This window comes from Oncorhynchus kisutch, linkage group LG28 (assembly GCF_002021735.2).
Source record: "Oncorhynchus kisutch isolate 150728-3 linkage group LG28, Okis_V2, whole genome shotgun sequence".
NCBI lineage: Eukaryota > Metazoa > Chordata > Actinopteri > Salmoniformes > Salmonidae > Oncorhynchus > Oncorhynchus kisutch.
Genome location: NC_034201.2, coordinates 16,975,678 through 16,999,481, shown reverse-complemented (window position 1 = coordinate 16,999,481; position 23,804 = coordinate 16,975,678). Strand labels below are relative to the sequence as shown.

The 23,804-nt window shown below is 42.0% G+C and overlaps 1 protein-coding gene across 3 annotated transcripts; it reads right to left on the bottom strand.

Moving 5' to 3' along the window:
- Positions 1-403: 403 nt before the first annotated feature.
- Positions 404-23,320, bottom strand: LOC109875641 (cohesin subunit SA-2). 3 transcript variants are annotated; one of them, XM_031807805.1, is made up of 34 exons: positions 23,091-23,320; positions 20,893-21,019; positions 17,733-17,811; positions 17,445-17,600; positions 17,243-17,339; positions 17,035-17,111; positions 16,725-16,929; positions 16,351-16,502; positions 15,923-15,996; positions 15,274-15,397; positions 14,069-14,167; positions 13,889-13,968; positions 13,660-13,767; positions 13,396-13,504; positions 13,186-13,303; positions 12,996-13,099; positions 12,720-12,812; positions 12,477-12,566; positions 12,134-12,337; positions 11,850-11,920; positions 11,648-11,735; positions 11,479-11,559; positions 11,250-11,342; positions 8,037-8,211; positions 7,398-7,537; positions 7,210-7,311; positions 6,954-7,102; positions 6,639-6,767; positions 5,738-5,946; positions 4,727-4,952; positions 3,753-3,863; positions 3,508-3,634; positions 3,334-3,411; positions 3,084-3,107 (listed from the first exon to the last, which is right to left on the bottom strand). In XM_031807805.1, the coding sequence occupies exons 2-34, from the start codon at positions 20,934-20,936 to the stop codon at positions 3,084-3,086; spliced, it is 3,816 nt and encodes a 1,271-aa protein (XP_031663665.1). In that variant the 5' UTR covers positions 20,937-21,019; positions 23,091-23,320. The 3 variants fall into 3 exon arrangements, with proteins under 3 accessions (XP_031663664.1, XP_031663665.1, XP_031663666.1); XM_031807804.1 differs by lacking the exon at positions 23,091-23,320 and having other exon boundaries at positions 404-3,107; positions 20,893-20,936; XM_031807806.1 differs by lacking the exons at positions 3,084-3,107; positions 3,334-3,411; positions 3,508-3,634; positions 23,091-23,320 and adding an exon at positions 4,122-4,158 and having other exon boundaries at positions 20,893-20,936.
- Between the last annotated feature and the right edge of the window lie 484 nt (positions 23,321-23,804).

Genomic DNA, 23,804 nt, shown 5'->3' with positions numbered 1-23,804 from the left:
CTATGGAGAAAATACTTTTGTATGTTTTTTTTTTGTATGGGTTTTAGATTACCGCAGAAAATAAGGTCTGTGGTAAACAGGCTTAGATCTTATACGTTTAGTTCTATAAGATAATCTTCATGAGCTAATGTCATATTGTGAATTTTGAATCACGTTATTAGAAACAACAAAGGCTTCATAATTAAAGTGAATGTTGAGTGCTATTATCTTATAAAACAAAACGGATAAGATCTCCTAAACCTGTGTTAACCTCAGACTTTATTTCCTGTGTATATTCCAAAACCCTGTTTTTTTTCCCCCCATAGGGAAGGCTGAACAAACTAGAGGTAACTCATTTCTGGGTTTTGGGAATACAAGCTGGTGAGCTCTATAGACCTACTAAAAACTGATAACAACACTCAAATCATCACACAATTGCAGGGGGTTTATTTTGTTCAAAAAGTTACTGTCTCCAGACATAAATACAAACCATAAATGGTACAGTGGACACTTTGTAAATAGAATAAAAAACACATATGTATATACATTTGAATATATATATCTATGTGTGTATACATACACATACAGACGTATGCACACTTTCAGCAGTTCAATGCAAGGACAACAGAAATGAAAATATCAAAATGACAGTATGACGCATACATCAAATTTAAGTGAAATTATGCATTTCAATTATTTATTTATTTACTGTCTAACCTTGCTACATTCTAAATAATGAAAAATATGAAACTCTGGTTTGTAGTTTCGTATTTAGATTTTGATGTGACATTTTTGCTTTTAAAAAGGAGGCTGTGTTTTAAGCTGTTTATAAAACTATAATTTACAATATTCATGATTACAATTTTATTCCTCCAAAAAAGCTTGTTGGGAACCGCAAACCAACCTAATGTACATAGAGGTAAAGAAAAGTTATTCAAACAAGAATCCTTAGAAAAGACAAACAAAACCATACAAATACAAAGGTAAATCCTTATACATAACTGCACATTAGTTAGGTTAATTTAAACCAGTTTACATTCTATTGAACCTTTTCCTAAATTGGATTTCAAATTAACAAAAACTGAACTAATATAAAATGAGCACCGATTCACAATATATTACACATATGTATAACTGTATAATATGTAATTATATATAATAATATATTATGATACCATGATAGCTAATCCAAACTCTTAAATGTTGTGTTTTAGAAACATTCTATAACAAGCTTTCTCTTACAGACAACAGAGAACATTTCGACCGCTCTTTTATACAACCCCTCTGCACAGTATACATTTGTACCACTCTTCAAAAAGTCACACAGCATTCAAATCATCAAACCTTTAAAAGCAAATCAGAATTCAAACTAAGCCTGTCAATTGGTCAAATGGCATTTGGGCATTATCAGTTCATCAAGAGGTCTCATCTATAACACTGGAAAAAAAGAAATAAATTGCAGGCCACATCTGTTGTTACCCACCAGAAATTCCATTACAAAGGTCATTTCTGTACTCTCTATGAGTAATAACATGATTATAAAGTACTGATTTACATCTGATTGTCATTACAAAATATCTATAAATCAAAGTCTTCTATATGTTATAAAAGCAGAACAGATTAACCTTTAAAAAAATACCATGACTGGTATTTCATATTTGCGGTAAGGAGTTCCAACAATATTTGCGGTAAGGCCTTCCAACAATATTTGCGGTAAGGCCTTCCAACAATATTTGCGGTAAGGAGTTCCAACAATATTTGCGGTAAGGCCTTCCAACAATATTTGCGGTAAGGCCTTCCAACAATATTTGCGGTAAGGCCTTCCAACAATATTTGCGGTAAGGCCTTCCAACAATATTTGCGGTAAGGCCTTCCAACAATATTTGCGGTAAGGCCTTCCAACAATATTTGCGGTAAGGAGTTCCAACAATATTTGCGGTAAGGAGTTCCAACAATATTTGCGGTAAGGCCTTCCAACAATATTTGCGGTAAGGCCTTCCAACAATATTTGCGGTAAGGCCTTCCAACAATATTTGCGGTAAGGCCTTCCAACAATATTTGCGGTAAGGCCTTCCAACAATATTTGCGGTAAGGCCTTCCAACAATATTTGCGGTAAGGAGTTCCAACAATATTTGCGGTAAGGAGTTCCAACAATATTTGCGGTAAGGCCTTCCAACAATATTTGCGGTAAGGCCTTCCAACAATATTTGCGGTAAGGCCTTCCAACAATATTTGCGGTAAGGCCTTCCAACAATATTTGCGGTAAGGCCTTCCAACAATATTTGCGGTAAGGCCTTCCAACAATATTTGCGGTAAGGCCTTCCAACAATATTTGCGGTAAGGCCTTCCAACAATATTTGCGGTAAGGCCTTCCAACAATATTTGCGGTAAGGCCTTCCAACAATATTTGCGGTAAGGCCTTCCAACAATATTTGCGGTAAGGCCTTCCAACAATATTTGCGGTAAGGCCTTCCAACAATATTTGCGGTAAGGCCTTCCAACAATATTTGCGGTAAGGCCTTCCAACAATATTTGCGGTAAGGCCTTCCAACAATATTTGCGGTAAGGCCTTCCAACAATATTTGCGGTAAGGCCTTCCAACAATATTTGCGGTAAGGCCTTCCAACAATATTTGCGGTAAGGCCTTCCAACAATATTTGCGGTAAGGCCTTCCAACAATATTTGCGGTAAGGCCTTCCAACAATATTTGCGGTAAGGCCTTCCAACAATATTTGCGGTAAGGCCTTCCAACAATATTTGCGGTAAGGCCTTCCAACAATATTTGCGGTAAGGCCTTCCAACAATATGAAGACATTTCACATTTTCTCCTACAGTATATGTTTTAATATATGGCTACATGCCATGCCAGATTTTATGTTTTAAAAGTATGTCAGACACTACATATTTACATGTCACAAAAACCTGCCCATTGATTGACAAAAGTAAAGGTGAAATTCAAACATGATGTCGAAAGAGCATCCATTGCTGCCTCACGAGCAAATAGTCCCATGAGCTTATCTTAAAGCAGTTCTCTACAGAGAATACTTCTCGTCATCAAAAAGGTTTTCGGTGACAACACAGTGTCCTCTTCATGCAGATCAGCTTAGAACATTGAAACATTGAGGACCTAAAAGGAAGGAAAATCCATTTTAGTTTTTAAATTACTTGCTGTATATTATGGAAAAGTGAATTGAAGAATATGAGTATAGCGTTTCCATGAGCATATGTATACCAAAGACACTAACTAACTAGGTATCAACACGGCCACTATTATTGTAAATCATATGGTTTGTTATACATTATCTTTAACAATGTAGATATCATTTTACTCTCAATAACAAACCAATACCCACCGAATCATCCATGATGGAAGAAGGGTCAAAGTAGTCAGGCTTCAGCTCCGATCTCTCTCTACGATTTTTCGATGGTGGCTAAACAATAACAGCAGAGTAAGAAGAAACACCAAAGCAGTAATATTCATAAATGCACTACTAGTGAGAAAATAAACATCATTGAGTGTATTTTACCAGATCAATATCCATAGTGTCGAAATCCATGCCCTCGTTGAGATCTTCCAAACGGTCCTCCGATGACATCATTACATCCTCTACTATTGGCTCCTCATCGTCCTCCATGAGTCCTGAACTGCGGCGGCTAGAGGGTCAAAGACATGGCCACGAATAACTAAATACATTACACATGGCAACAAATGACTATGTACTACACTGGGGTTGAAACACCACTGTGGTCTGGAAGAGAAGTGCCTTTTTACATTGCATGCTGCATGTGGCTTCTCATCTTGGCATACTGCATGCTGGCTCGCTCCTGCTGCTGCCGGGCCTCTGCCTGCTGTCTCTGGGCTAGCATCCAGGTCACCTGGGTACTGAAAACAGAGACCGAAGCATTAACACAGACAGTCATACTTATTCAAACAAGAGGTGAACTTCAGCGGTTTCATTGAATATATCATTAATTGTGATAACATCGCATACGTAGATAAGTAACATTACAATGGCTAGGGTGTCCAATAAAAAATGCATCTTTTGAAGAAAAAGAAGCTAGCAAGAAAAAAAATATATGGAAAATTGCATCGCGTAAAAAATAGGTTGGATTCTATGCAAAAATGAAGGCTACTGGCTACCTGACATGCTCACTTTCCCGTTGAACTCCTCATCTTTCTTCTCGAATCCGCAGGACATAAAACAATATAGAGGTAAAATGGATATCGATATTCAGATGTGACATGTAGTATTTTCATATTTTAGAATACGATTTTCATATTAATAAAAATTCCTGTTAATTTTAGAAGATTTCTCACAAAAACAAGCGTCTCTGAAATGTCAACGGAGCACTGAGCCTATACCTAGCCATTTATTTACAAAGCCTTTTGCATTTAATTCAGCTCGTGTCATGCTAATTTAGCTTTTTGTGACCCTTCGGAAACAACATTGAAGACGACGACCACAAAAAGTTAAATCCTCAAAATGTGTTATGAGAAACCTGCACCGCTATGTCAACAGAGCTCAGTGCTTATTATCAGATGTATTAGGTTATAAAATCAGAGTTTTGGGATATAACGCTAATGAACATGAATAATCATATGTATTTTATAACTAACATAAGAAAATAAATGTAATCATCAAAGGGCATTTCACCCACTCTGGGCAGAGTGGACACCCTACAATGAATAGCCAAAGATACTCATGAGAATCAAAAGGTGTTGAGCCATAGAAAGGTGTTCCGTACTTGTAGTCCATGGGGGTCTGATGGTGCTGCTGCTGGGGGGGCAGCGGTTGTTGCTGCTGCTCGGATGTTATGCTGTAGACGCCCATGTAACTCTCCTCCGGCCTCATTTTCTTGGGGTCCCTCAGCACAGTGGAGCTGAGATGCGGCGAGGGCATCATCACTGGCGTTTGCACATTCTGCTCCCGGTTGATCCACACAGCGTCTGTACTGCAGCTGCTACTCTCCTCTGTTGCAATAGCAAGGGTTTCATAGGGTTTAATGAGGTTGTTATACAGCGGGCGGACTACTCAATGCTCAGATCGAGACATCTTAGCGCAGGGTTCCCCAACTGGCGAGACATATTTGGCTCATGGGTGGTTTTATTTGGCCACCCCAAGCTTTCTGAGCAAAATATATATTTTTGTTGTTGGACAGACTAAAAACACTAGGAAATCAGCTCCAAGTGATCTTAATTTAAGATATCTGTTCCCAAGTATTCCCATTCATAATAGATAGAAACGTGATTGTATACAAATGTAGACAAAGTTTGACATTTTTATGTTTTAGTGAAACATTAGATCTGTTTGGGCTTCTTGCAGTCAATTTGCTGCCAACAAATGATTTGTAATTATGTTCCTGCCCCTGACAATCCGCGGAGAAAGAAAAAAATAATAATCGCCCGCGGCTGAATCTAGTTAATGATCCCCATCTTAACGGACTGGCTTTTTATAATGCCAACATCTCATAACGTCTAGCAAACACTCGCCTCAATTCATAAATATCTCATTTCCATTCAACAAGTTATTCCCAAGTGAAAATCGAATTGATCATTTGGATAGATTTATTGTAATGCTTGGACAGGCTTTTAGCATCTGTTTGTCCCTGATCAATGATCTGACATTGTGCTGCAGGTGCCAGATTCAGGAACACAAGTTGTTGTGTATTTCATATCACTAAACATTGAGCATTCAATGCCCGTGTGTCATAAGTATGTTGCCTGTGCTGTTCTGTGGCTCTGTGTCGGACCCTCACCTTCAGGCAGTTTCCTCTTCCCGGTGCTGGCTGGCTTAGCCTTCTTGCTCCTGATGCTGGAACCTCGGCTGCTGTAGCCGCTGATGACGGACATGGTGTCGTCGTCCCCTCCGGCCTGCAGGGAGTTCCTGTAGGAGATGAGGGGCAGCCAGCAGTCCTCTCGCTGCAAGGCCATCTGGAAGGTCATAAACCGCTCCAGGTAGAGGTGACTGCAGGGGACAGAGGACCACAACTCAACATCCATCATCTAGTGCAGTAGTAGTCACCAATATCTCAGAGGGAGCCACTCTTGTAAAACAAAATCACAGTGCAAGCTCCCATACCCATCGGAGGATGGGGGTTGGGAGGTCCCAAAGTCAAATTGATTCATACTTGATATTAATTAGATTTATACATGATATTTAAGATACTATTAACATGGCCCATCAAGCTATTTGATTATCTGATTCTCTATTTTGGGACAATTGGTGAATCTTTAGAATCTGACCTTATCGCTATTATCTCAATAAAAGTTATAGTAAAAGATATGTCAAAACGGGTAATGGCAAATTTTAGTCTGAATGAAATATTCTTTGGAGTGATCCTCATAAAAGTATTGGAAAGTTATTCCAATATGCACTAGAAACTGATTTTACAGCTCCGTTTGTCCCAGTTGCTAATAAGGTAACTCATGTAACCACGGTTCCATGAACTAAGCAGCACATTCAGCTGAATGAGGAAAAAACAACTAAATGTTTTTACATTATTGCCACAAGCCGCCAATTAAGTCGCAGAGAGACGCATGTGGCTCGTGAGCTGCGCAATGACTATGCCTGATCTAGTATAGCTGTGGTCTGTCTGGCTTCGGATAAGACAGTCACTGACTGCACAGAAAAATAAGTATAAGTTTCCTCTGACTTACACAGTCTTCTTGTCCTGACGCAGCAGTTTAGAGGAGAACTCGCTGAGAATGTCCAGGAAGGCTAGGTTGAGAGGAGGGTTTCCCTCTCCCTGGGGACTGGGCTCCTTGAAGGCAAACTCGATTCCATCCCTGCAGCAAGTGCAGCACAAGACAACATGTTTAGGAAGGAATTGATTGAAGTATTGAGATGTAAATACTTTAACAGTTCTGGGATGTTGAGAAGCCTCAAATTAAAGCATGCCTACAGAACTGTTAAACCTTTGGGCTTATTGATTTCTACTCAGAGGATGAGTTTTACATTTTCTGCAGGCTTACTTGTGTAACATGGCGATAGCCTCTCTGGTCTTCAGCTGATCCAGGCCAAAGGTCAACGAGAAACGTCGGGCCAGTTCTTTAATGCCGCAGAAGGACGACGACGAGCGGTCAAAGTTGCAGCCGAGGTCAGATAACATCTCATTGAAAAGCTGAAAGAGAAAAGTGTTGCAACTTTAAAATTGATCATCAAAACACTCACAATGTACAAAATGAAGACAATACTTTCAATGAACGTTAATGCCTCCAAGGCTCTTACCTGCTGCAAACTCAGAATGAGGGTCTTGGCACACTGGATCTTGTCAATTTGTCTTGTTTTACTCATCGTTTCCTTGATGATATCTCCATAGTCGTTGTAATACTACAGAGAAAAACACATGTAATCGATTGGGAATAGCACATGAATGGTTTTGTTAAGGGATAAATATTGTAGGAGGCCAGACATACCCTCATGTACTGCTTGAAGATATCAGCTCCAGTGTTCATCTCCACTACATTGTAAATGATCAGTTTGCAGTACGCTGCCAGCAGGTTCCGCCTCTTGTGTAAAGCCTCGATTTTACTGGCTTCATCATCATGCTGCCCATCTGATAAAATTAAGAAAACCAAAATCACACATTTTTAAATAAATTTTTAGTTCACCTTTATTTAACCAGGTAGGCCAGTTGAGAACAAGTTCTCATTTACAACTGCGATAAGTAACCCCTTGCAAAATGTCATAATTCAGGTCTCCATATAAGGTGTTCGCTTCAACTCAGAAAGAGCTCTGGTGTTCTACTACATATTTAAGACGTGTGTTCACATTAAAAGCCCTTCTCAGCTGTCTCCTTGTGTTGTGACTAGCTGCCAGGTGGGTTGAGTTGATGTCTGACTTGTGATGCCTGAGGGTGGGCTGTTTGGCCTGTACGGTGATTGTCTGAGGGTGGGCTGTCTGGCCTGTACGGTGACTGTCTGAGGGTGGGCTGTCTGGTGACTGTCTGAGGGTGGACTCCGTCTAGCCTGTATGGTGACTGTCTGCCAAGGGGCTGTGTGAGGGTGGGGGCTGTCTGGCCTATATGGTGACTCTCTGAAAGGGGACTGTCTGACCTGTGCTGTTGTTGTCGTCGTCCTGGTCGATGAAGACGTGGTCCAGGATGAAGTTGAGCAGCTCGGCCTGCAGGGAGGAGTCTGGCGTGTAGATCAGAGCCTCCAGCTGCTCCCGGCTTGACGACACAATCTGATGGCTGAAGATCATCAGGGCGTCACACAGGATGGTGAAGGCCTGGAACACAGTCAATCAATCAATCACATTTAGTTACAAAGCCTTTTCACGTTAACAGTTGCCACACAGGGCTCAGTGTTGTCCATAAGCGCTGGCCATCGGCTAAATAGCCGATAACAGACTTGTTGTAAGCTGCCTACTTTTTCCACTTGATAAATTAACTCAGCTTTTTTTTCTACCATTAAAACATTTCAATTCACTAATCAGAAAAGTCTGTATACCCGTCTCCCACTAAAATGAACGATATACATCTTCGAGTGATCTATTGATAGAACAAACACCTGTCAGTAATAAAGTGGGCGATGACAGGGAAACTGCTGGTTTGTCAGTCTGCCGTCTGTCCTGCCTCTCGATACCCATGTTATTTATGTTCGCTGTGCTTGGCTGCAGTCACATTTCATTTTCAGAGGATGATGCTGCTTCATCGTTTCCCGTGAGTGAACTGACACGTCCCATAAGATGTAATGATGAGTTGAAATCCACTTATTGTTTTGTGACGGAATCATTTATTTTCTTTTGCGTGTTTCAGAGGCCTACACAGCCACAGAGTCGGGGCGCATAGGTTATTACTGTGGTTTGATTGAGGACAGAAAGAACAAGGGTTGACTAGTTTATTATTAAAGGTGTCAAACTGACTGAATAAAGTCAATCTCCTATATCCTTTTGCTATTCATACAACGTAGTGATATGTCACATCAGGAGTAGACCAAAGATCTTGTATGTTTTTTCCAAAAATTCAAAGCCCATGTCGAGACTTGCCAGTGACCGCTAAAATGACTCGTCAGTGTAGTCTAGTGATGAGTTGTTCCCGAAGAAATGGCTATTGTTTGAACAGATGTCAGTTCAGCGGTAACCAATCTTTGAGTCAAGATCACATTCGCAGTCAAAAAGCAAACAGAGAACTACCGCTCAAATAAAATAAAAACATAAAAAATGTAAACCAATGCAACGTTAGTAAAAACAGTCTGCAGGAATGATGTTTGTGCAGTAGGCCTATTGGCTATATGCTTGGCATGCCAATATTGTTCTTCTCAGACCATATTATATTTAAAAACTCGAGCTTTGAAAACAAAATAGATCAGTTGTTGTATCACTTGCGAGGCACAGCTGAGCATGAATTGAAATAAGCTGTACTTGCGTGGCACAGTGATTTGAGCTATCCGATTGGCCAGCGCAGTAGGCGGACTTGATGGTCTTCCGGGTAGGCAGAGTTTGTCCCTTCAGACAAATGAAATGGTTCAGAATGGAAACCCTTTGCCTAACCGGCACAGAGGGTTTCTGAATGAAGTGCACCTTCTGAATTAAGCACAAAGTCAAAAAAAGAAAATGATGATAAAGGAACGCAAGCTTTTGTCATTGACTTTTCTATAGAAATGTCTGGTGAGTGACTAGGAATGCCTGGTCGATCACCAGACCGAATCGCATCAGTTAGGGAACCAAATGAATGGCTCTCTAACTTCCATACTGGTAGACGACTAACGCTTTTGGCGATTATCTGCAGATAAATTTGGAAAGAATTAGACAAAGATGTTGACTCCTCACTGCAGGAACAATAGTAGTGGAGAGAGAGCCTCATTCTGGTCCAAATGATAAAAGAAAACAGATTGAAAGCTATAACAGCATATTTTACGACACATGGTATGGTATTATGAAATATATTAATACAGGCCTATTGATTTGATTAGTGTCGACAATGGAGTAGCCTAATCAACTGCTGCTTTCTGTGTAGCAAAGCCCATATTTAACACCTGCTTCATTCTACAATCATACCTGTAGGTTTATTCATTGGTGCCTGACTTTGTGTATTTGTGAGAATGCACAATCTGGCGGGGGTCCAACCCCTGACAATTTTTGCATTTAAAACCATTTTCCCACAATTCTATATTGTTTCTCAATAGGGAGCCCATGTTGACTTGACAAAACAAACTTTTTTTCTTAGGTTTTTGCCACAAAAAATAAATTGATATAGTAATCTATACTAGTTTCTGACTAGATTACTAATCTACCACTTTCCCTCAAAGTCCCACCCACGGTGATTGATTGACAGGTCTGAAACCCTACCAACTCTTTGACTCACAAATATCCTGCCCCCTCCCCTGACAATCCCACCCCCAGTGATTGACTGACAGGCCAAACTGTCAAATTACAAAATGACACGTTGGTTTCCTTACCCTAAATGTCCACAGCAGCAGAGCCAATAAAATACATCATTTGAATAACAAACATCATTGTAGCAATTCATATGTTGCAGAAAAACTGTAAAAATGACTTTCATCAAGAGAAGACAGGTTTAATGTTAAAAAAGTTTATCTTACGTAGAAAATAGTCCTGATCATAAAGGCCTAGGCGATATCCAAAACAACTAACCAACTCAACTCATACATTTTCAGTCATGTCTTTCTACTCAATACCACAACACATTTTTACCAATCTGGGAGGTAAAGTCATTAAAGTATTCAATAATTCAGCTGTGTATTTCAGATGGAATCAAGGCATTAGAAGGTAGAGATAGTTCTGAAAAATACAATTCCAGGGGGGCATGTACCCCCTGCACCCCCCAGCCCAGAACTCCCTGGCTGGCTACTTTTTCTATTTGGCTGGCTACTCCATGTACTTAAGGGAAAACACTAAGTGCTTTATGCCCCGATCACACCGACAGCGTCATGGTGTTTGGTACAGCAGAAGTACATTCCTCTCCAATGGAACGCTGCGTTAATCTTGCAGCAATGCGTTGCAGAGGCAGTTGCAGTGCGTTCTGTGTGGTGCATACATTGGATTTATTCAACACATGCATCAGACTGTATGTGTAGACGGCTTGACAGAAATGGTAGCAGGCGAAGGTGAATGTTGAACTTTTGTTGCACACATATCCAGATGATGCTACGTACCGTTTTACGCAATGACGCTGTCGGTGTGATCGAGGCATTACAGTAATCAGCCAGCACAGCAACTTTTTAGCACTCACTGAATAGTGAACACACACCTTATGGGAAAATGTGTCTAAGTCCAGCGATCCGACATGATGTAGGAAAACCCACCTGCTCTTTGACGGTGGTGTTGACACTGGTGAGGTAGCTCTGGCACATCAGACAGAAACCCCTCATCTGCTTCCTCAGGGTCACCATGTCCGCCTGGAAACACAACAGATATTCTCAGTATTCAGTGCTCACTATTTAAGCAGTAAACCACATTCATTATCCAGGCATAATTGTCACTAGCATTTGTAGAAAGCGGATAGTCATTAGTCACTGATAACAGTGTATTTACCTTTGTGGAGCTGCCCTCTGAAACCTTGGCTAGGTGCCACAGGATGACATAGTGTGTGCACTGCATCGCATGAATGACAATCTGGGAAAGAGAGTATTACAAGGTAAGTGATAGTAAAGAATTGAGATTAGGTGAGTTTAAAGGGATAACAGGGTTATGCTTTAGGTACCTGCTCAGGCATATCACCATTCTGAAGTCCTGTGTTTAATAGCTTATAGTTGCTGGTGAACAGGTCCCATTTAGAGAGGTCATGCGCACTGCAGAGGAGAGAGAAACACAATCTAGTCAGATAAGGAGTTCTGATTTATCTACCGTTCACTGGCAAATGTTTGGATTACACATTAGTCGTTAAATCTTGATCGAGGCCTTACTTGTGGAACGCAGTGATCCTCTTCAGTGTGGACAGGACCTGGTAGGCATCATCCTCATCTGGTTCCTCACCCTGAAACAACAGATAACTGTCTAGTGAAATCCCACTCAAATTTACAATTCCAGTCTCAATAGAACACAAGTACTACCTTACAAAATTACAAAACCCTACAGGAAATACTCTGAAGGTTCAGTGTCCTGTAGTCTTTAAATATCATTAAATCTGACGAACAGTTGTAAATCTGATCTCAAACAGTCCCTGAACCACGAAGCCATGTGAGCCCACCTCTTGTAGGAAGTCCTCCAGGAGTCTGTTGAACTTGTCCACCAGCTCGTCCAGTAGCTGGGACCTGGCAATGTCCACTCTGTTGAAGATGGTGAACTCCTCGTTGCAGAGAGCGTGGTAGGTCATGGAGCACGCCTCCAGCACGTCAGTCTCTGTGTGCTTCTCCACCACCTCCCTGATCTGACGCAGCAACGACTCCAAGTGCTGCACACAAACAGAGGGCAAAGGGATGCGAGGACTCAAACTACATTCGGCCGCAATGACAGTGTGAATAACTTACCGTTAACAATCTAAGGTACGGTAGGATTAGTTGAGGTCCAGAAATGTCAGACAATTCACAAACCTTTTCCAATCGACCAGTGGTGTAGATTTCCAGGTCAAAGAACTGCGGCAGCTGCAGTAAGTTGGTCACCTTCTCAGCATCAACAGAGTACTGTGAGGAAAAGATGGAGAGGGTGAGGGGAGCTACAAGATACTGAGGGTTGAGTAAGAGGTCATCTATCTGGCGGTCCCAGGGGCTGAGTTCTATATAGCAGCTGTGTGTAGACTGTCAAGTGACAGTCATTTAGATGACTTGATAACTGACCTTAGCCAACAACAGAGGCAACGCCACAGCGAAAATCTCAGTGATTCTCGTCCGGTCATCCAGCTGGGTTTTCTTCTCCTTCGCTGTCAAGACCTAGGATCATTTTCAGAATAGCCAAATTACATCACAATCATGTTATATGAAAGGATTTCATATAACCTCAGTCATCGGAGTGAATGTTCAAAGATGGCTTCTGAGAATAGAGCCTTGAGAGCTCACTAGTACTGGAGTTGACCACTGAGGGGCTTACATTGGTATATGCCAAGCAGCACTCACCCTCTTCCCTGTGCCTCTGCCCACTGGAGGGTGGCACTCACAGGCCTGGCGGATGGCACACAGCATGATCTCTATCAGAGCAGTCTCCTGGTGGTCAGTCAGGGCTGGACAGGGACAAACATGTTGATGAGATATGACAGTGTGAACAACAGTGTGTGTTTGTGTGCAAGTGCTTGGTGCTCCTCCTTACCCTCCTCCCCTGGCATGGGCTCATCCAGCAGCAGGCTGATCATGCTCTCCCAGTCTTTTAGCAGCTCCCCTGCACACTCCCACAGACTGTCCACCAGGTAGGCCCCGTGCTCATGGAGCTGCAAACGTTCAGAGATTTTCACAACCGAAACACGTGCCCCATGTAGGTCACTTCAAACAGACAGAGACTCTACATGGAGCCTGAACACACCTCACTCTCCAGGAAGAAGAAGACGGTGGTCTTGATGAGGTTCCCGTTGACGCTCTGCCTGCCCCTCCTGGGCATCCCTTCCTCCTCTGGACCTCGATGGCTGAAAAGCCTAAGAACAGGACAACATTGAGGTCAGGCTAAATGCTGCTGGATAACTCTCAAACTAACTTCAATTTCTCAGCATGGAGGCATTTCCAAATCAAATAGGGCTTTAATCACAATTCAGCTTCCACCACAGCTTCAGACAGCTGGTGTGAGACCTACTTCTTATAGAGGAACTCTCCTGCAGCCACAGCCACAGGTCGATGAGCAGAGTAGACCAGATGGTAGACACTCTCACAGTCCTCTGCTGTCAGGACCTCATCACTGCTACTGCAATGTGACAACAGAGACAGGGCTCGAAGGTCTCAACGGGGTCAGCGGAGGGTCAGGGATCACGGAGTACTGAACACTAATACATTTGCAATATTAACATGTTTTGCGGAATACTTACTGCAAGACAAGAGTCAGAAGTTTTATGGCTTGCACTGCAACATCATACTCCTTATCCAGAGTCATCGACACAATGCGGTCCTGTCAATGACAGGAAAGTCAACATCTGGCCAACCACGATGTGGTATGTTATGTATAGGATTTCCCAGTCAGTGGTGAGATGGTTGAGTGCCTGACCTACCTTGAAGCGGCTGGTGAAAAGCTCCAGCCGAGTGTTGAGCTCCCGGTTATAGTACAGGCCCTGGAGCGCAGTCAGACACTTGAGACGCACTTCACCTTGCTGCAGTCACAGGGAAGACAATGTTGTAACCACAACGTTCAAATCTCAATGCTGTAGCTCAGTGGTTCCCAAACTGTGGGGGGGCGCGGGAACTCAGTGCGGCTTTAAACTGACTCTTGAAAGTTGTAATAGTAGAATGCACAAGGTGCAATTTCGAAATGAGGTAGTGTATCATCAGTTCCTCTTGTCATGTTAGTCATTACATACCTCTGTTGGCTTCTGAAAATATGAAATATACTTATTCATGTCACTGAGGGAGAGAGGGTAATGTGTAACGTTTATATTCTGTCTGAAAATGTAATTGTTAACCATCAGGGATCATATGGGAGGAGAAGAGACACAGTCTGGTGCAAGTCAACATGACAGCCGTGAGTTGGGGAGGCGTGAGCACTTTGGGGTCGAAGTCAGGTCAGATGAAGTCAGGAAGAACAGATATCACTAAGGCTGGCTGGCTGTTCAGATGTGTAGAAGACTCAGCATAGGAGAAAGGGTTAAATATCAGTTATTGTGTGAATATGTATTTTGTCTTATGCAGCTGTATGACACAATGGGTGAAAAAACTTGGTTTAAGCTTTACTAATCGTCCGTGAGTTTTAATAGGTTCGTTTAGGACCTAACACCTTAGAGAGCTATGTATAACTAGCCCATGTCAGCGAATGTTTTTGTTACTGTAAATGTTTAGTCACTCAAATATCATGAATATACATTAGACATGGCAAAATATATACATTTGCAAGACAATTAGCTTTAAAACTGCAACATTTTCTTTGCTCCCCATAAAAAAAGTGTAGAATTGCAGGAAATAAGATTTTAAATCTGCAAAATTCTCTGCAACAACAAGAAGGGGGTGAACAGTTTGTGTCATGAACAGTGCTTGTGCCCATAGAAATAGACACGGCGTGTGTTTAGAGAGGGGCGCGGTATGTTCCCCAATGCTGGAAGGGGGGCCCCAAGTGAAAAGGTTTGGGAACCCCTGCTGTAGCATTTCAACCCTGATAATAAACCTACTATTGAAATACACAGTACATCTTACTTGAATACAAGAGACTGTACTGGCAACGCTTTACCACTCCCACAAATGCGATTTGACATATTGCATGGCTCACCTTGTCATGCATGGTCCATCCGACATACTTCAGATAACTGTCATTGAGAAAAGCATCGCTGTACATCTTCATCCATACCCCAATCTCCTCAATGCAAATGGCACGGATTTCAGCTATGGCATCACTGATAAACAGAGAAGAAATGTCCAGACTTATTCACAGACCCATCATGCTCACTGGTCAATTCAATTATTTGATACCTTATGGCAGGGCAGTAAAAGAGGATTCATTAGAAAAGCTTAAGTGGTACAGCCAGAGGCAGTTTTAAAAGCCTACTTAGATCAGATATCAGTGGCACATGCTGTGCCATGATGAGCTGTTCTGCCTTAGCAACCGTTGCTGCCTGTTTAGCACAAGAGGGCGCCACAGAGCCTTGGAACAGCTCAGTGAAAGACCAGTCTGCACATCTCAGCTGCTGTATGCCTTCCATGCCACTGAAGGTGATTTCCACATTGAGAGATCTAACTCTCTGACATCACAGTTCTCTTTTTAGACCCCCTAACTTTAATAAAAAACCTAACTACATAAAAAACATTCATCATTTCCACCCTAAAACAATACATGATTGTAAATATAACGCATAATCCATGACAGTTCTAATTGGATTCATTGTTCTGCATGTAGAAAGATGACAAATTACAATACATACCGATATCTGTGAACAAACACTCCTTTGAAAATCGCATTCATCATGTTTTCAATTTCGTCTTGATTTTCTTGAAGCTGAAAATAGAGACATTTCAAATAAAAAATGCCTTTAAGATTTCTAAATGGAAAGAAGAGGAGGGTGCACAACCAACGCGAGTCGAGGAGCAACAAAATAAAAATCAGAATTGAAAAGGCGCTCGCTCACTATTAAAAGTCTGACGTTCAGGACTTCATCAGAAACTGGTTTGGATGAAGGCAATTAATGTAGGCCAAAAACGTCAAGCTTTTAAATGTTAAAATAAAATAATATGCTTTAATTGGTGAGTGAGCGATGCGCCTTTTCCTTTTGAAATATACATATTTAAATGGTCAGGTTAGAATTGTTAGGACCAGGTAACAGCTCAGGGACCATAAGAGGAACCTACTCACCTCTTTACGCTTCTGTAAAAGGAGCTCCAGCCTATCATTGGCCCTCTTGGCCATGACCTTGTTCCTCTCTGCCTCGTACTGCCTCTGAGTGTTGTCCATGTTGATGCTCAGGTTCAGAGCCACGTTCACCAAGGCGGTCATCAACTTCATGGCTGGTAGAGACAACAACTGACTTGAGTGACATCTACTAATTAATAAGGCACTATTAATGCAGACTGGCCATCAAGTCAAGGTATATTGAACAGGCCTACATATAGACACACAACATATCCCCCATAAAAGATAGCATTACATACATCAAGCTAGTAGTTTAACAGTGCTTAAACTGCAGCCCTCCCTCAACTGCCCAGTGTCTATGTTGTGTCAGTACTGACCTGCCAGGGTGCTGGTGTGTCTGAAGGCTCGGACCTGTGAGTCAGACAGGCCCGTGAGCAGCGAGATAACCGTGTCCATCATGTACTCATCATAGATGATGCTGTACTGACACTGCCGCACCAGCACGCCGATAAACTCACAGAAGCTCGACTTGAACTTCTTCCACAGTGGCCCTGCCATGGTTAACGGGTAGTCCCCGCTGTCCTATATGATCACAGAGAGAGAGAAAAATAGAGAATAACGTGTAGATTGACCCTATAGACAGAGGCATAAATAACGACGTACAGTAAGTGTACCATCAGACAGTACCTCGTCAAACTCCTCAGTCATCTTCCTGATTATTTCAGAGTTTTGCATGTGCCTGAACATCTCTGCACTGACAGCACCTGTAGCAAAATAAAACAGAATAACCATAAAATCTTAACTCGCTCAATAATCACAAGTAATGGATGCAAAATTATTTAGAAACTACTTTCTCAGGGTTTAGTACTCTATTCAATCCACTCTGGGTGCCTACCTTTACAGCCGGAGCACTGGATGAAGAAGTTGATCAAGTCCAGGAGTGCAATGTCTCGATCGTTCTTGTAAGACTCAATCCAGTCATCAACGACAGACTAAAAGAAAAGACACCCATTCACCATCACTTTAATATGAAAATACTATAATCTCCAACATGCTTTGAGAATTACATTGTCTAATAAAAAAAAGTTTCTACCAACCTGCGTGGCACTCTTCCCCATTTTCACCACCTCGAACAGGGTCATGTTCTCCATCCCATTCTCCTGGTGGTGACCATTCACCCGGCCAAGGCCAGCACCCTTCGCTGCACCACCCTTTCCCTTCTCTCCAGGGGCTTTCTTCCCCTTCTTACCCGCCTAGAACAGACAAGGATACCATGTAAAGTGTCAGTGTACATTGTGTGTGCACAAATGAATAACAGTACGTGGCCATAGCCAACTTATTATGGCTTTCTTGTGTTAATAGAGGATTTTAGATGCAATTCTCACCTTTCCTTTCCCAAGCTTAGCATTTTTGACATCAGGGTCCTCAAGGTCTGTGTCAGAGGACAACTGTGTATCAGCCTCCCTGTTCAGAAACCAAAATGAGGTCATAGCAACCTTTCATTGAATTCCGTGGTTGCCATGGCACTGTAAGGAAGCCTTGGCAGACAGCTCTGTAAACATTGTACACTGAACAAAAATATAAACGCAACATGTAAAGTGTTTCATGAGCTGAAACAAATGACCCCAGAAATTTTCCACGTGCACAAAAAGCTTATTTCTCTCAAATGTTATGCACAAATGTGTTTACATCCCTGATAATGAGCATTTCTCCTTTGTCAAGATAATCCATCCACCTGACAGGTGTGGCATATCAAGAAGCTGATTAAACAGCATGATCATTACACAGGGGCACCTTGTGTTGTCACACTACATAACGCCACAGATCTCAAGTTTTGAGGGATCGTGAAATTGGCATGCTGATTGCAGCCTACCAGACAAGCTAAATGCCTTTTATACCAGCTTCGAGGCAAGCAACACTGAAGCATGCATGAGAGCACCAGCTGTTCCGAACGACCGTGTGATCACACTCTCCATAGCCGATGTGTGCAAGACCTTTAATAAACAGGTCAACATTCAAAAAGCTGTGGGTCCAGACGGATTATCAGAACGTGTACTCAAAGCATGCGCGGACCAACTGGAAAGTGTCTTCACTGACATTTTCAACCTCTCCCTGACCGGGTCTGTAATACCTACATGTTTCAAACAGACCACCATAGTCCCTGTGCCCAATAAAGCGAAGGTAACCGGCCTAAATGATTATCGCCCCATAGCACTCACGTCGGTAGCCATGAAGTGCTTTGAAAGGCTGGTCATGGCTCACATCAACACCACCATGCCGGAAACTCAAGACCCAGTCCAGTTCGCATACCGCCCCCAACAGATCCACAGATGACAATCTAAATCGCACTCCACTCCACACTACCCTTCCCCACCTGGACAAAAGGAACTACGTGAGAATGCTGTTCATCGAATACAGCTCAGCGCTCAACACCATAGTACCCACAAAGCTCATCACTAAGCAAAGGACCCTGGGACTAAACACCTCCCTCTGCAACTGGATCCTGGACTTCCTGACAGGCCACCCCAGGTGGCAAGGGTAGGTAACAACACATCCGCTATGATGATCCTCAACATTGGGGCCCCATGGGGGTGCATGCTCAGTCCCCTCCTGTACACCCACGACTTCATGGCCAAGCACAACTCCAACACGATCATTAAGTTTGCTGATGACACAACAGTGGCAGGCCTGATCACCGACAATGATGAGAAAGCCTATAGGGAGGAGGTCAGAGACCTGGCAGTGTGGTGCCAGGACAACAACCTCTCCCTCAATGTGAGCAAGACAAAGGAGTTCATCGTGGACTATAGAAGAGGCAGGGACAAACAGATCTCCATTAACATCAATGGGGCTGAAGTGGAGCAGATCGAGAGCATCAAGTTCCTTGGTGTCCACATCACCAACAAACTATCATGGTACCAACACATGAAGACAGTTGTGAAGAGGGCATGACAACACCTTTTCCCCCTCAGGAGACTGTAAAGATGTGGCATGGGTCCCCAGATCCTCAAAACGTTATACAGGTGCACTATCGAGAGCATCCTGACCCGTTGCATCACTGCCTGGTTGGCAACTGTTCTGCATTTGACCACAAGGCGCTACAGAGGGTAGTGGACATCACAAGGGGCCAAGCTTCCTGACATCCAGGACCTATATACTAGGCAGTGCCAGAGGAAGGCACAATTTTTTTTTTAAGATTCCAGTCACCCAAGTCATAGACTGTTCTCTCTGCTACCGCACGGCAAGAGGTACTGGAGCGCCAAGTCTAGGACCAAAAGGCACCTTAACAGCTTCTACCCCCCCAAGCCATAAGACAGCTGAACAATTAATCAAATGGCTATTTATATTGACACTATTCGCTGTTTACTATTTATGCATAGTCACTTTGACTCGGTAGCCTAGTGGTTAGAGCGTTGGGTCAGTAACCGAAAGGTTCCTGGATCGAATCCCCGAGCTGACAAGGTAAAAATCTGTTGTTCTGCCCCTGAGCAAGGCAGTTAACCCACTGTTCCCCGGGCACCGAAAAGACGTGGATGTCAATTAAGGCAGGACCCTGACCTCTGATTCAGAGGGGTTGGGTTAAATGCGGAAAACACATTTCAGTTGAAGGCATTCCGTTGTACAACCAACTAGGTATCCCCCTTTCCCTATCCCTGTATATAGCCTCGTTATTGTTATATCATTTTATTGTGTTACTTTTAGATTTTATTTTATTATAATTTGTTTTACTCTAGTTTATTTAGTAAATATTTTCTTAACTTATTTCTTGAACTGCAATGTTGGTTAAGTATTTCACGGTAAGGTTGTATTCGGCGCATGTGATAAATAACATTTCATTTGCAGGAACGCCCACCAAAGCTGTTGACAGAGAATTTAATGTTAATTTCACTACCATAAGCCGCCACCAACATCGTTTTACAGAATTTGGCAGTACATCCAACCAGCTTTACATCTGCAGACCACGTGTAACCACGACAGCCCAGGACCTCCACAGCTGGCTTCTTCACTTGCGGGATTGTCTGAAACCAGCCATCCGGACAGCAGATGGAGGAGTTTTCTGTCTGTAATAAAGCCCTTTTGTGGGTAAAACTATTTCTGATTTGCTGGGCCTGGCTCCCCAGTTTCAGGGCCTGGCTCCCAAGTGGGTGGGCCTATACCTTTCTAGGCCCACACATTGCTGTGCCACTGGCCAGTCATGTGAAATCCATAGATTAGGGTCTAATGAATTTATTTCAATTGACTGATTTCCTTTTATGAACTGTAACTCAGTAAATTTGTTGATATTATTACATGTTGCGAACATGGGACCAACACTTTACATGTTGCATTTATATTTTTGTTCAGTATATATTTTATACATTAGATTTTTTCAAGCAACTGAGATTCTGTATGAAAAGCGCTGTATAAAATAAATCTATTATCATTATACACCCTGAACTAGTTTGAATGTCTATCTATGCAATACAATGCTGATTATGTCCACTGCATCTTCACCGTTTACATTTTTTAAAGTGGTGACAGTTTTCACATCTAAGTTATACTTACTGAGGAAACTGAAACTCTGTGTGCAACTCCTGTGCTGCTATCATTTCTTTAACATTTTCTGGGCCCACTCTAGTAAGTATGGACTTCTCCCCTTCTCAGGATACACCAAAATGTAGGGTAATACAACCTAGAATATATGAAAAGAAATGAGGGGTTAGTTCAATTGAGAAATCTATTGTGTTTCATAGAAGAGCCCTTCAGAGTACATACTTTGAGTGGAACACACTGCCCTCCTCTGAACAGATTTTCCTTCATGGACAGGTTTCAAACTTTCAAATGGACAAATGCAGTAACTTAAACATAGGTGCAAAAGCATCATTAGACTGCTTATGTTCAACCATGTAGACCAATTATTTTTGACTCATCACATACACTGCTGCTTAGTATATCCTGTTGCATTGTCACTTTACCCCTACCTAAATTACCTTGTACCGCTGCACATGGACTCTGTAATGGTACCCTGTGTATATAGCCAAGTTAACATTCCTCATTTGGTATTATTATTACTTTTCTCTCTACATTGATGGAAAGGGCCCATAAGCATTTCACTGTTAGCCTAAACCTGTTGTTTACGAAGCATCTGACGAATGGAAATGTGGGCACCAACTTGCAAACCAGCTGCAATTATAAGAAAGTTAGCTAAGGTAACTAGATAGTTGCTACTAGAGGAGGGGTCCCCAATTAAACTCATCCGCGGGTTGATTTTTGTATCTTGATCAGAGCGCTGAAACATAATTAAAAGTAATATGTATACTGGGGCAGCAGGTAGCCTAGTGGTTAGAGCGTTAGACTTGTAACCAGAAAGGTTGCAAGATCGAATCCCAGAGCTGACGAGGTAAAGATCTGTCATTCTGCACCTGAACAAGGCGGTTAACCCACTGTTCCTAGTCCGTCATTCAAAATAAGAATTTGTTCTTAACTGACTTTCCTAGTTAAATAAAGGTAGATAACACTGCAAGAAGCACAAACAGATATAATATTTGACAAAATAATTGGAATTTCAAACCTTGATTACATTGGAATACAATACATATGCCTCTGTGTTTGTGTGGGAATACTTGGGAACAGATGTAAGGCGATTTGACAGTATTTTAGTTCAAACGAATATATATCTATATTATATACACACACACACACATTTGCTCAGAAAGTTGAGGGGCCAAATAAAATCGCCAGCTGGCCCAACTCGGCCCGCCCTTTGGGGAACCCTGATGTAGCTAGCCAGCCAGCCTAGTTCGTTGCTTTGCTAAGTAGCTTGCTAACCAGGTATTAAAGCTAACGATGCTTCAAGATGAAGGCCATTCGCTAAGCCGCGTTAGCAAATTTCTTTGCAAATGAGAAGAATGAACGAACTAACTAGTTAGATACGTCGGCTTTGCCTCCATTTTGAGGCCTGCTCCATGTAAGGCCAGCAATAGACGTTCTTAAAATACTCCATCTTTGTTCATTGGTTGATGTCGGCGAACACAAGCTAACGTAGTCTAGCATTCCGAGGTTGTCAGAACTGCAATGGTAACAGTAAATGTAACTAAGTTAATAGTTAAAAGAAACTACCCAACAAGTACGAACATTTATTTGTTGTCATACTAGCTAGCCAGATTTCCAATATCTACCTAGCTACTCCCAACAACAAGCTACCTAGCTAGCTTCCGTGTAAACAATGTTCGACGTCCTCCATCTTTGCCAGCAGCTAGCTAACGTTAGCTGGTTAACTATCATTATTATCTAGCTGGCTATCTAACTAGGTAATGGTTGACGTTAGATAAACAAACACTCATGATGGGCTTTTGGTGAGCAAGACGATTAGGTAACGATTCCGACTCAAAATCAGGCAAAGTCGCTGCACACAATCGTAGAAGAGCAACATAACCTAGCTAGGTTAGCAAACGTTACCGTGTTGTTACTACTGTTAGCGTACTAACATTAATAGTTAACTTCACAGCAAATGTATTTATCCTTGTCATAGTCAAGTGAAACGTCTATATGGTTTGATGAAAACTGAGTTAACACGACACGGCTAATTTGCGATGTAACCGCTACTCCGAATCCAAGTTCCTTATTGTAGCTAGCTAACATGAGTTGTCCTGCATAATAACGTGCTAGTGTATTCAACATTAATAGCAACACAGCTAGCTACCGTTAGCTCGCTGGATAAAACGACAAACTGCCAGAATCGTATCCGCCATTTTACAACTTACCTCGTTTGAATCAAACACTGTAATCAATCCTCAAAATAGTCCAGATGTTTCTGAAGTTGTCTCGCTCGAACTTTTATTAATTATTGAATATATACTTGGCTATTCATCACACTCAGATTTTTTTTTTGTTCGGTCTGATTCCTAATCTATGGCTACTCTTTTTTTTTTTACTGCTAGCTAACGTAACTAGCATGGCTCAGTTTGTTGTCGATGGATTCCTGTTGATGTCGCACCACCTGTCGGTGAAATTGAACACTACACTTGACCGCAACCTAATTTTCGTTCAACAATCATGTAGATAGGACATTGCCATAACACGTACTGTTGATGATACATAAACCACTGAGAACCAGTATACACATGATGGTATAGGTTTTGCACAGCGAAAATAAGAATAGCTTTTTACGCACAACACATGTTTTATGTATGAACCACAACATATCATTGAATTATATTTGAAAGGGTTTACATCTCTAGTCTACCAGTTTCCACAACCATAAACTCCATTCTCTCACATAATTAAACAATCATGTCAGGTTGTAGGACAGAATCAGAAATCATGTTGGACAGTATCCGATTTTTTTTCTTCTTGAGTTTGAGTTTAAGTTTATTTTTTATTTTTACAGGGACAGTGCACATTAATCAACGTTTCAGTAAAAGTGCAGGTTTTAGCCAGCCGGCTAATTTTCAACCGCAGTCCCAGTCCCAGTCTTA

Coding starts and splice junctions, on each gene's coding strand:
- LOC109875641 (XM_031807805.1), bottom strand. CDS start 20,936: ATGATAGCAGCACAGGAGTTGCACACAGAGTTTCAGTTTCCTCA. Junction 17,812..20,892: donor ACAGAGTTTCAGTTTCCTCA/GTAAGTATAACT, acceptor GTTTCTGAACAG/GGAGGCTGATACACAGTTGT. Junction 7,103..7,209: donor TCATTCTGAGTTTGCAGCAG/GTAAGAGCCTTG, acceptor TTTCTCTTTCAG/CTTTTCAATGAGATGTTATC.